This window comes from Salmo salar, chromosome ssa03 (assembly GCF_905237065.1).
Source record: "Salmo salar chromosome ssa03, Ssal_v3.1, whole genome shotgun sequence".
NCBI lineage: Eukaryota > Metazoa > Chordata > Actinopteri > Salmoniformes > Salmonidae > Salmo > Salmo salar.
The window spans coordinates 53654415-53666653 of record NC_059444.1 but is presented as its reverse complement, the minus strand read 5'-3'; the positions used below and the strand labels follow the sequence as shown (position 1 = coordinate 53666653).

The 12239-nt window shown below is 45.5% G+C and overlaps 1 protein-coding gene across 5 annotated transcripts in view; it reads right to left on the bottom strand.

Moving 5' to 3' along the window:
• Nucleotides 1–366: 366 nt before the first annotated feature.
• LOC106600922 (bromodomain-containing protein 4) overlaps nt 367–12239 on the bottom strand; it is a 59899-nt gene continuing 48026 nt past the window's right edge. For 2 of the 5 annotated variants that reach the window (XM_045714940.1, XM_045714941.1), the window contains exons 7-17: nt 11383–11784; nt 11030–11158; nt 10123–10401; nt 9570–9790; nt 8441–8820; nt 7997–8104; nt 7524–7726; nt 6779–6998; nt 5951–6393; nt 1373–1683; nt 1034–1141 (exon numbers count right to left, since the gene is read on the bottom strand). In XM_045714940.1, coding sequence (XP_045570896.1) covers nt 1387–1683; nt 5951–6393; nt 6779–6998; nt 7524–7726; nt 7997–8104; nt 8441–8820; nt 9570–9790; nt 10123–10401; nt 11030–11158; nt 11383–11784 — 2682 coding nt within the window. In that variant the 3' untranslated portion in view covers nt 1034–1141; nt 1373–1386. Of the gene's footprint in view, nt 524–1033; nt 1142–1372; nt 1684–5950; nt 6394–6778; nt 6999–7523; nt 7727–7996; nt 8105–8440; nt 8821–9569; nt 9791–10122; nt 10402–11029; nt 11159–11382; nt 11785–12239 lie in introns of those variants that run through there. The other 3 variants (XM_014192710.2, XM_014192709.2, XM_045714939.1) reach the window with 3 other exon arrangements.

The following is a 12239-nucleotide window of genomic DNA, read 5'->3' as shown; positions in this document are numbered from 1 at the left end:
GAGTGACAGGGGGCGGGGGCTTGCTGAGAGAGTGAGAGCAACGACTCAAGTAGCGGAGTAAACTATAAAAGATGACGTTACACACGGCGGAGTGGCGTATTTAACAAACCAAACATTGAAATACCGTTATAGAAGGTAAAGTAAAAACCCAAACCAGTATATAGTAAAATACAGTATACCGCCCAGCCCTCACACACACACAAAGTTTTGTATTGCTATCCTTGTGGGGACCAAAGAATTGATTCCCATCCAAAATCCTATTTTCCTTAACCTAACCTTAATTCCAAACCCTAAACCTAAAATAAATAAAGAAATCCTTGTGGGGAACGGCAAAATGTCCCCACATACGAGTGTACTCACTCTGCTGTGCGTGGCCTGGTAGAGAGGGCTTGCTGTGGCTGTCTGGGTGTTTGTGAGGGTCTTGTCTCATGGCTGGGCTGAAGGGCTCTCCTCCTCTCATCACCGGAGAGGGAGGCAACTTCTCTTCTTTCAAGGTTACCAGGGCCGGGGGCGCACGCTGCTCCTTCAACACACAGCACACGGCCGGACAGGGTTAACGGCACATTCTGGAAGATGTTCTGCTCTTCAATGGTCGTTTCGATGAATGATATACACCCATTAAAAACACTCAGGATTGTGGCTTAAGTGCTTGCTGTCCCTTCAACAAGCACATAGAAATGCAGGTTAACACGTACATTCCTCTCTCACACACACACACACACACACACACACACACACACACACACACACACACACACACAGAGGCTCTATCGAACTTCACACGGCACAACCAGACAAGACCAGTGATTCAAATATTGTGGTTTTCATTCAAATACTTTCAGCTTTCGTTTGAGCCTGCCTGCAGCACACTTTTTTTTATAGGACTAGTCAATAAACTCCATTGTGCCAGGCAAGCTCAAACAATCCAGCGAAGCTGTAGTACTTGATAGAAAACATTATTTGAATGCGCGTTTGCAAAACCGATCCAGATGCAGACTGACAGAAATAGAGACAGATACACACGCGCTACTCACTTTCTTGGGCTGCAGGTTGTGTGGCGGAGACTGGTGCGTTATGGGGGGATACTGGGGGAGGTGGGGGGAATGCATCATGATGGGGGAGGGGTTCTCCCTTAGGTGCCCTGCAGGCAGAACAGAGGGAATGAGTAGAATCACCATTTAGTCGGATTCAAAACCTACAGCGCAGTGTCCTAACATACCGAAACACACGACGGTCCAGGTCGTCTCTTTTGCAGTCACGCTGTTTAGATTGCTATGTTATAATAATGTAGTTCCTGAGACACTACACACTTTCTCCAGGTTTTGAGAGATCTGAGGCCTTTCAACCAATATAATCAACACTTGAGTCTCACCACTGTTATATGGATCAGCCTTGATCTGTCGAGGGGAGGGGTGTTGCTGTTGCTGGATGATGTGCTGTGCTTTGGCGGAGGACTGCATTGACCCCTTGTGTTGCCCTGCAGCGGCCTGCCTGTCTGACTGACCCGTCTGCTGTGCCACCGGCCCCTGGGAGGGGTAACCCATCTGGGCATGCTGCTGCAGGTGGCGGGCTACTTGGTGCGGGGGTAGGATCTGGCGCGAGGGGGGGATGGGCTTGGACTGGGGCTGGGGGGCTGGACTGAGAGCTGGGGGGCTGAAGAGAGGAGGTCTGGGAGGGCTGGACCTAGGATAGGAGGATAGGATCAATTTAATGTCCCAGAGGGCAAATTTTTACCAAGACACAGAGTGACTCTGTATAAGAAATAAACGTACATTACACACACAACAAATACAATACAAATATTATATACACATTATGTGGACCCAAAGAAGAGAAGCTGCTGCTTCTGCAAAAGCTAAAAAGGGATCCAAATAAACTAGGGCTGATATTCCTGTTCTGCTAAGCACTCAAAATGTAATGAGTACTTTTCGGTGTCAGGGAAAATGTAAGAAGTAAAAAGTACATTATTTTCTTTAAGAATGTAGTGGAGTAAAAGTAGTCAAAAATATAAATAGTGAAGTACAGATACCCCCCAAAAACTACTTAAGTAAAAATACTTTACACCACTGGTAAATTTTATGTTTTCATATTTTTTTTTAAACAATTCCAGCCAGAATAACCAACTGTTTTTGGCAAACTCTGATAATACTAGCTCCCTGCGAATCGACATCCCTGTGTTTTGAGAGAAATGTCTGAGTTTGACCGGTGTTGCGGAAGAAAACAATAACTGATTCGATAAATTGAACGAAGTGCTGCGCATAGCCTATATACGAAGGAGCGAAATGTAGCAACACTCACAGTGAATGCTTTCGTTCATATGTTTTGTAGAAATGGATTGATTATTGCCAAACACATCAGTACAAAATAATATGCCTATTTAATGTAACCCTTGCTGTTAATAGATTGCAAAGCAGCATACAACTGACGTAAACGTTTGGAAATTAGAAGTTGACTTTCGCACCCAGAGCCTTAAAAACGCATCTCTACTGCGGATTGCTAAAATATCCTAATGATTATGATCACACTTCCTCAATTTAAATATTATGACAACACTATACCCAAATATGGTTTGGTATGGTTTAGAAACTTGGGAACTAAGCTCGAGTTAACAGTGCAGCCCTGTTATCACCTGGGCTTCCATCATAACTCTCAATTTATAATTAAAAAATAAATAAAAAAATTAACAGAGTTTGGAGAAAAGTAATCCCGTCTGAATCGTCCTCTGTAATAATGGACATTCTGGAGTAATAATTACGTAACCAAAATTGTCTAGTAATAGAAGTCCCCTGCGAATAGGGCTTAGCCTAATTGTCTAAGCAAATTGAGGAGATAGCAAACCCCAACTTAATTAGGTCTATATATCAATAGCCTAACTGTTAAATGTGCCTGGCTTTATAAATCATCCATATATACAGTACCAGTCAAAAGTTTGGACATCTACTCATTCAAGGGTTTTACTTTATTTTTACTAGAGATCCAAACTATGAAATAACACATATGGAATCATATTTTATTTTTGAGATTCTTCAAAGTAACCTCCCTTTGCCTTGATGACAGCTTTGCACACTCTTCCCATTCTCTCTACCAGCTTCATGAGGTAGTCACCTGGAATGCATTTCAATTAACAGGTGTGCCTTGTTAAAAGTGAATTTGTGGAATTTCTTTCCTCCTTAAAGCGTTTTAGCCAATCAGCTGTGTTGTGACAAGGTAGAGGGGGTATACAGAAGATAGCCCTATTTGGTAAAAGACCAAGTCCATATGATGGCAAGAACAGCTTAAATAAGCAAAGGGAAAGGACAGTCCATCATTACTTGAAGACATGAATGTCAGTCAATCCTGAAAATCTCAAGAAATGTGAAAGTTTCTTCAAGTGCAGTCGCATAAACCATCAAGCGCTACGTTGAAGCTGGTTCTCAAGAGGACCACTGCAGGAAAGGAAGACCCAGAGTTACCTCTGCTGCAGAGGATAAATTCATTAAGAGTCAACTGCACCTCAGATTGCAGCCCAAGTAAATGCTTCACAGAGTTCAAGGAACAGACACATCTCAACATCAACTGTTCAGAGGAGACTGCGTGAATCAGGCCTTCATGGTGGAATTGCTGCAAAGAAACCACTACTAAAGGACACCAATATTAAGAGACTAGCTTGCACCAAAAAACACAAGCAATTGACTGACTGGTGGTAATCTGTCCTTTGGTCTGATGAGTTTAAATTTGAGATTTTTGGTTCCAACCGCCGTGTCTTTGTGAGATGCAGAGTAGGTGAACCGATGATCTCCGCAAGTGTGGTTCCCACCATGAAGCGTGTGATGGTGTGGGGGGTGCTTTGCTGGTGACACCGTCTGTGATTTTTTTTTAATTCAAGGCACACTTAACCAGCATGGCTACCACAGCATTCTGCAGCGATACGCCATCCCATCTGGTTTGTGCTTAGTGGGACTATCATTTGTTTTTCAACAGGACAATGACCCAACACACCTCCAGGCTGTGTAAGGGCTATTTGACCAAGAAGGACAGTGATGGAGTGCTGCATCAGATGACCTGGCCTCCACAATCACCTGACCTCAACCCAATTGAGATGGTTTGGGATGAGTTGGACCGCAGAGTGAAGGAAAAGCAGCCAACAACTGTTCAGCATATGTGTGAACTCCTTCAAGGCTGTTGGAAAAGCATTTCAGGTGAAGCTGGTTGAGAGAATGCCAAGAGTGTGCAAAACTGTCAAGGCAAAGGGTGGCTCATTTGAAGATTCTAAAATGTATTTTGATTTGTTTAACACTTCATTGGTTACTAAATGATTCCATTTGTTATTTCATAGTTTTGATGTCTCCACAGAAAAACGAAAAACCCTTGAATGAGTAGGTGTATCCAAACTTTTGACTGGTACTGTTTCTAAAGAAATAAGACAGATCCTACTTCTGTTGCCCGTGAGTGTTTAATAGCCTACTGATTCCGTGTGCACCAAGCCTCATGAAACGGGCAAAATGTTGGATAAAGCAATTTCACAGATTTGGCTGTTTTTAATCTTTGCTGTGCTGTAATAAAGGCTTTACAATTTCTGGAGGGGTTTAGAACAGACTGGTATTACTTATTGTTTACCCTGTTCCAAACAGGAAGAAAAATTATATTGTAATCTTACAGCACCTGTTGGTCACGTATAACATGCACGCAGCTCTCGCTCCTATACCCTCCTTTCTCTTGATCTCATTATTACAATAATTATTATGATCATCATTATAAAAAGTAATGTCGTGATTCTTAGTAGGCTTTGTAGAGTAGCCTTGTACAACCACTATCGAGCTGTAGGCCTAACAGCGCGTCCTGTTTAGTCTTAATACCGTAACTTAGGCCTGTATTTAGGCCAATATATAGTCTAATGTATCAATCAATCATTTATTCGTTCATGCCATCACACAGCATAAGAGACGTTCATGCTTTGAAATGCAATCAAGCCTTTTAGTTTTAAAATTAAACAAAGGGAGCTTTGAATAATTAGCCTAAACAAGAAATAAACCGCAATTCAGGAGCTGTTTTTAGTCTGCTGTAATAAAGGCTTTATTGTTATTTTTTTCTTCGTTAGAACAGACTCTCTGGTACAATTATTTAGTGTTGTTTACACTGTTCCAAATGAACAGAAAAAAAAATAATAATCTAAGAGCAACTGTTTGGCACACACACTACTCACAGAACGCTTGCTCCTATACCCTCCTTTTTCTAGATCTCCAGTAGTTTCCACAACCAAGTCAAATACCTTCCAAAGATCTGACTTTCCCTTTCCCTCCTGAGCAACCAGTAAACATTCAACCGGTTCAAGTTTATTTTTTCACGTCCTCCGCATCCATTTCTCTGTCGACATTAGCACGTTGGGAGTTTATTATCACCAATTCATTGATGTGATTATGATAGGCTATAGGTCAGGCTCTATTGGTCACAAGCATGCGATGCTTACATGTTTCACGTAAAGAAAGCAAGGGTTGAGGGAATAGGGAATGTTTTTCCTAAACAAATGAGGGATTTTGATAACAGAACTTCTCAGTCAGAAACAAGTTAACAAAATGGCTGTAATGATGTTGCAGCTTCAGCACGGACAGCGCAATAAACACTTGCTGTGCTGTCTTTCGCTGCAGTAGGGAGGAGAGCGAGACAACGTGCGCCAGTCACACAGGAACTCGCTGTCTTTTTTAACACAGTGTGACCATCAGGCTCTTTGAGTCATTTGTGTCTTAATTATTTAATCAAACACTGTGCTTAAAGCATCAGACAAGCTCAGTGCATATGTAGTTGGTTTTATTCAAACACATAGGTTGTGTCTGCCTATATATGGAAAAAATAGGTTTAGACGTTTCTACCAATGGATTGAACATGATGACTCTCGGTCTACCAATATTTATTTTTTGTCGGGGGCAGCCTTAAAATAAACATATTACACACTCAACATATACACAATACAGACCTGTACAGACTGCAGGAGGGGAGCCTGGTTCTGTTGTTGTCGAACCTGGAGAGACTGCATGATCTGCTGGGGATTGTGTGGTTGCTGGCCAGGTCTTCCCTGGCTCTGTCCCTGCTGCAGGTAGAGATGCATCTGGCTGAGGGGTAAGGGTGGAATCACCTCCTCATCGTCCTCCAGGAGCATCTGGGGGGGGCTGGGAGGACAGCAGGCCCTGAGGGGTGAGGGTGGGGGGGGACAAGGGCCGCTGCTGCAGAGACTGAGGGGGGGGGTGGGGTGGAGGATGTGGGGCGGGAGGTGGTGCTGGGGTGGAGGGGCTTGTGGCTGAAGCTGTTGTAGGGTTGGCTGGGGCGCTGGTTGCGGCTGCTGCTGGGGGGGTTTGGGAGGTAGAGCTGCTGCCCTGTGGCTGGGTCGAGACGGCTGCTGGGGCAAGGCGTTGTGCAAAGCTACAGGTGAAGAGGAGGAAGGGAAACAATGACAAAATGTGGTTAGGAGAGTCAGGATGGAAACATCACAATGGAAAAAGTCAAAGGACTGCCTAGTTAATCTAATCATAGGTCAATAAATGCTTAGAATAATTTTTTAGGAAGCTTTCCGGGTAACACGAAACCGATTTATTGCAGAACTGGGTTCAGAAAGTATTTTCTTTCAAATACTTTGTTTGCGTTGGATCGATCCTGCCCAGTGCACCAGATGGGTGGCGTTCGCACATTCTGGACTATTCCATTGGTCCCATTACGCCAGGCAAGCTCAATCAACCACAGCTCAAATATTAGAAAAAAATAGAAAAAGACTATCTGGCAGGTGTGGCTTGAAGAGGCCGGGACTTACCTGGGTTAGGGTTGGGGAGAATGGGGTGCTGGTTGAGAAATGGGTGCGTCTCTGGGGACACGGGCCCTGCTGCGGAATGAGCGTTGAGGTGGGGGGGCACGGCAGGCGACGAGGAGTGGTGGTGCTGGGACAGGTGCATGAGGGGCTGCTGGCCGAAGTGGGACAGCGAATCAAACGTGTTCTCCAGCAGCTGGGAGGACTCCAACGCCGTGACCGTTACCTAGACATTACACACAAGCGCAATCATACACTGAACTTCCCTGCTGCACTTTTCAGTGATGCCAAATGCTTTTTTAATCAGCTGTGTAGTCCCGCTGTACAGTCACCATCCCTATCAAATCGTATTGGTCGCATACACATATTTAGCAGATGTTATCGCGGGTGTAGTGAAATGCCCTAATATATATATATTATGTATATCGTCTTGTCGTTGTTTTTAAATCCTGTAATGAGCTTTTACAAAAACAGACAACCAAATGCTATCATGTCACATCTTTAGGACCACATAGGAAATAAGCATTCGAGCTGTGTTTTTATCCTGGATAATTGATCATGTATGTAATGTTAAGTACCTTAAATAAATCCTGCACTTGTCTTTTCCTACTAGCACTGACTTTGCTGAGAGAAAATGTACTTAGGACTGTGATGAGGTTATCTAAATGACCAAAATGTTAAATATGTTGTCATCTCTCAGGCTGGAGCAGCCTACTACGTTTAGTTATCTAATCAATCAATCAAATCTTACCGGGGGAGGAGGGGCCATGTAGGTGGCTGGGGAGGGGTTATGTTGCTGTTGCTTCAGGTGGATGCTGGGCTGCAGGACAGGAGCCTGGGCGTGAGGGTGGCCCTGGGGGACCGGACCAGCTCCAGATATGGCATGGTGGAGATGGGGCTTCTTCCCTTCGTTGGTTCCGTGGCCTTTCTTCTGTTTCTGTTTAGGAGCCACTCCTGACAAGAGAAGGGAGAGAGGAGATCCTGACTACTGAACCAAGCTTTCGTCTATCAATTCTGAACACGTGATAAAAATCGGTTGTTTTAAACACAGCCACAATGTGAGCTAGTCAAATATTCAAGTATTGACCGTGGTATACGCACGAGGTAAATAACGAGGCATGTGTGAAATACCTCAATGTTACGCTTCAAACCAAAGAAGATAATAAAGGCTTAAAAAACAACATTTGAGGAGTGAAATGAGAAGGGCTTGCAGCGTGTCCCTACCCTTCTCCTCATCACTGTCTGAGGAGCTGGAGTCGCTGCTGTCCGAGTCAGAGGAAGAGCTGGCCTTGGTCTTGGCGGCCGTCATGGCCTCCATGGTCTTCTCTGCCACTATAGGAGAGGGAAGCATGTGACTCGACAGCTTCTCAAGACAAACTATCTTCCACGAATATGTTAGGTCAACAACACACTGCATTGCTCAAAGTTAAAGGAAACCGCTTGGTGAAACAATATATATATATATATTTTTTAAGTGTGACCTAGGAGCTAGAGGAAAGCTGTAGAAAAGTTATCTTAACAATACCTTGTTATTCATGTTTTGTAACTGTAATTTTGGGATTCATTTGAATTAATTATGCAACATTATTCAATTACAAGTGATTTGTAGGGAGTCGGGAGTTTCTGTTTGGCCACAGAGGAGGCAAAGATACGCATGTTGAGACTCACCAGGAACCTTCTTCTTGTTCTTGCGGAGGCACGATGACACGTATCTCTCCAGCTCTCTCAGCGTGGACGGCTTGAGCGTCTCAAAGTCGATCTCGATCTCGTCGGGGTTGGAGTTCTTCAGCGAGGGCTCTCTGGACTGGATGATGTGGACCACACGACCCAGCTTGTCACCGGGCAGCTTGTTGATGTCCAGACTCAGCTGCCTCTTCTCCTCGTACGACATGGGCTTACCCTTCTCCCCGGGGACTCCGGCTGCAGCCGGGTCCTCCTCCAGGCCCTCCCCCAAGCCAGACACGGGCTGCAGAGCTGGGGGCTGCAGCGCTGCCTGAGGGCCCAGGGCTGCAGAGCGGTTGTTCTTCACCGCACCTCCCTCCTTCTTACTGCAAGATCAGAGCAGAATATATAAACCATCAGTACTATTTCAACTGGAAGCGGAATAACCTTTCTATTCCAATGTCCAAACAAGAATACTACTTCGAAAGAAGTAGTGAATTCTAAGTACTATGCCAGTATATGGACATTGTAATGTAGCCACAGTAACATAACATCTCCGTGAAATGCAGAAAGAGCCCAAGGCAGAGGGAGAAAACAAATCATGTTACCACACTTGCCGTAGAAATGAGACAGAAGCTTATAAAAAACATCAACAAAACAGGTCCATGAAGTAATTTGACAAAGGCAATCAGCGCTTTGAGGTCAGCAACGTTTATAATGTGTCAATACAATCCATGCGCTCAGCAAATTCTGTGTCCCCTGGTAAATGTCACAGGTCCTGACTTCTGTACCAATGCCACACCTAAGACAGAACGTCCCGTAGCTGTGTATTGTACCGTGTATAGACTGATGGAGAACCAGGCCAGTGCAGTACAGAGGGGTATACAACAAACCAGGATCAATGAGTTAGCCAGCTAACTTTAATAAGCAACCGGAAATAACTCTTGGTTTTCTGGTAAATTTGATTTAATTTGTTTTATCAATACGACCATGACCATTTCAAGCTCCTCTTTAAAAAAATGATAATATCAAAATAGTCAGGCAAGTTAGCTGGCTTACTCCTTGGTCCTGCTTTGTAGCATACCCCTCCTCTCAGCTTGGCTCAGTAGTGTGAAAAGGCTATTATTGTTCCTACCTGGGTTTCTTGGTCTTCTTGGGCAGGAGCTCCTTGTTGTTGTTGCTGCTGCTGCTGCTGTTGTTCTTGGTCTTCTTGGGGAACTGAATGGCCGGCTCCGGGATCTCCTCCACCGCTCCTTTCCTTTTGTGCTTGTCTTTCTTCTTCTCCTTCTCTTTTCTCTTTGGTTTGCTGGCCTGTGGCTGCGAGAGGGCCGCCAGCTGCTCATGAACAGCTTTGAGCTGAAACAGACAGACAGGAAACCAACGGTCAAAAAACAATGGATAGGCATTGACTGGAAGTAACCAAATATCCCAGGGGGTCAGAAATGACACAGCCACCCTCATCCACCCTCAGGGATTCAATTAGATTTTAAACAACTTTATTTATCCATCAAATGTATCACAAATGGATGTTATTAGTGCCAACAAAGAAAAATCAGGAAGATGATAGTTATGAGGGGGTTATGGTTCATTACAATAATGTATGACGAATAGAGATGTCATCAGAGAAGATGGAATCCCTCAATCCAATCCTACTTGCATTCAATGATGTCATTTCGGTCTTTCCTCACCTGTTCCTGTAGCTCGGCCAGTCTCTGGGCTCTCTCCTCCTCCAAGTCGTTCGTGGACGATTCCGACTCCGATGACGAATCACTGGAGCTGTCCGAGGAGGAAGCGGGGCGTTTGACCGAGGAGGCGGGACCTAGGATGGAGGAGGCGGGGTTTAAGATGGGCGGCGGCTGGGACTTGATGATAGGGGCGGAGGACTGGAGCAGCGCGGGGGCAGGAGCCGAAGCCAACGTCTCCTCGGGCTCGTCTGGCATCTTGGCAAAGCGCATCTCAAACACGTCCTGTTGGTGAGAGAGGGAGAGAGGGAGAGAGGGAGAGAGGGAGAGAGAGAGAGAGAGAGAGAGAGAGAGAGAGAGGGAGGGAGGGAGGGAGGGAGGGAGAGAGGGAGGGAGAGAGAGAGAGAGAGGGAGGGAGAGGGAGGGAGGGAGAGGGAGGGAGGGAGGGAGAGAGGGAGGGAGGGAGAGAGGGAGGGAGGGAGAGGACATACTCAGTGTCAGAGTGGGTAGAGAACAGAACTGGGTGGTGTTCAATAGGGCGCACCGCAGCAAAACTAGTTGCGATGGAAAAGTAAACGTCGGTGTTCAGGAACTGGTAGTACCTATAAATTTCACTTGGTTTCAAAACGTATTCTCCCTACAACCCTGATTCAAACATCTGCTGCACCAGTAAAACATTAAAACAGCAAATAGTTTAGCAAACAGGTACATGAAAAGGCGTAAGCTCATGTGGGCATTTGTTATGAAATCCATTATATATACCTTGCGTGTGTATCTGTCAAGCGTGAATGTTACCATTTAAATATTTACAATATATCTTTATGTTACCACACTTAAGTTCCTTCTGGAAAATGTAAGTAATGAAATGGAATTCAGAGAGTGTTATTATTTACCAGGTTAGAAGTGTTATTACCTGCAGTTTGCGTGCCATAGCCACCACCTCGTGGTCGGGTGGGTTGTACTTGTAGCAGTTGGAGAACATTAACCGCACATCGGCAGCAAACTCCTGGGCGTCTCTGTACTGCCGGCTGTCCAGCTTCACCTAAAAACACATCACCACATGTCAACAACAAAACCACGTCGCAATGTTGGAATCCTTTTAGAGAGGACCAGGGAATCCCTTAGAGAGCTACACTCCTTCAGGCTTTCTTTCCAACCCTAACCCAACATAGGGCTCTGGTCGAAAGTAGTGCACTATGGCCTCTGGTCAAAAGGGAAAAAGGTGCAATTTGGGACACAGCGAAATAGCGTTCCATTCAAACCCACCTTGACGGTGGCGAGGTCCATGGGGTGTTTGATGATGTCGTGGTAGTCGTGCAGCCCCAGCATGTCCACGTCGACTGGCTTGTAGAAGGGCCAGGCGTAGGCGGCGTGCTTCTTATGTAACATGTCTCGGACCAAGCTGGAGCAGTACCGTAGCTGCTCCTGCTGCTTGGGGCTATGAGCCCCTACCCCTGGTCCTACGGGTCCCCCTAGACCGAGACCTATCCCGAGGCCCAGGTGGTGCTGGGAGTCCGGAGCCTCCTTCTTGAGAAGCTTGGTGGGCCTGGCGCTTTCTCGCCGCGGCAGCGTCTTACCCGACTTGGACTCAGCCGGAGAAGACTCGCTCAGCTGGTCGTTAGCCGTGGGGGTGGTCGTGTCGGCTTTCCTTTTCTGGCTCTTTCTCTGCTGGAATGGAGGAAGGGAAGAGGGGGATAGAGAAATGAGGGGCACAGGGAGAGGGACAGAAAGGGGACGGAGAAGAGGCAGAGCATGAGAGCAGAATGTGATCGTTTTAGATCAGATGCTTAAGGTAATACACATTAGTGTAATTTTGTCAAAAGCATTCTGAACTGCGATTGATTGAGCTTCCCTGGTGCAATGGAACCAATGGAGTAGCCCTAAAAGTGCAAACCCTGCCCATTTGGCACTCCAGAGAGGTTCAATTAAATGCTGAAAGTAATTGAAGGAACACAAATACTATTTGAATCAAGGGTCGTTTATTATGCATCAAATGGAAGAAAACAGATTGAAACAGGGAGGGACCACCTCGAAACTCTCATTCTCATTTTCCATTTTGCGCTATAAATAAACATGACCCAGTTCTGCAAGCAATATACCCAGCACCCTCCCCATGCATGCCA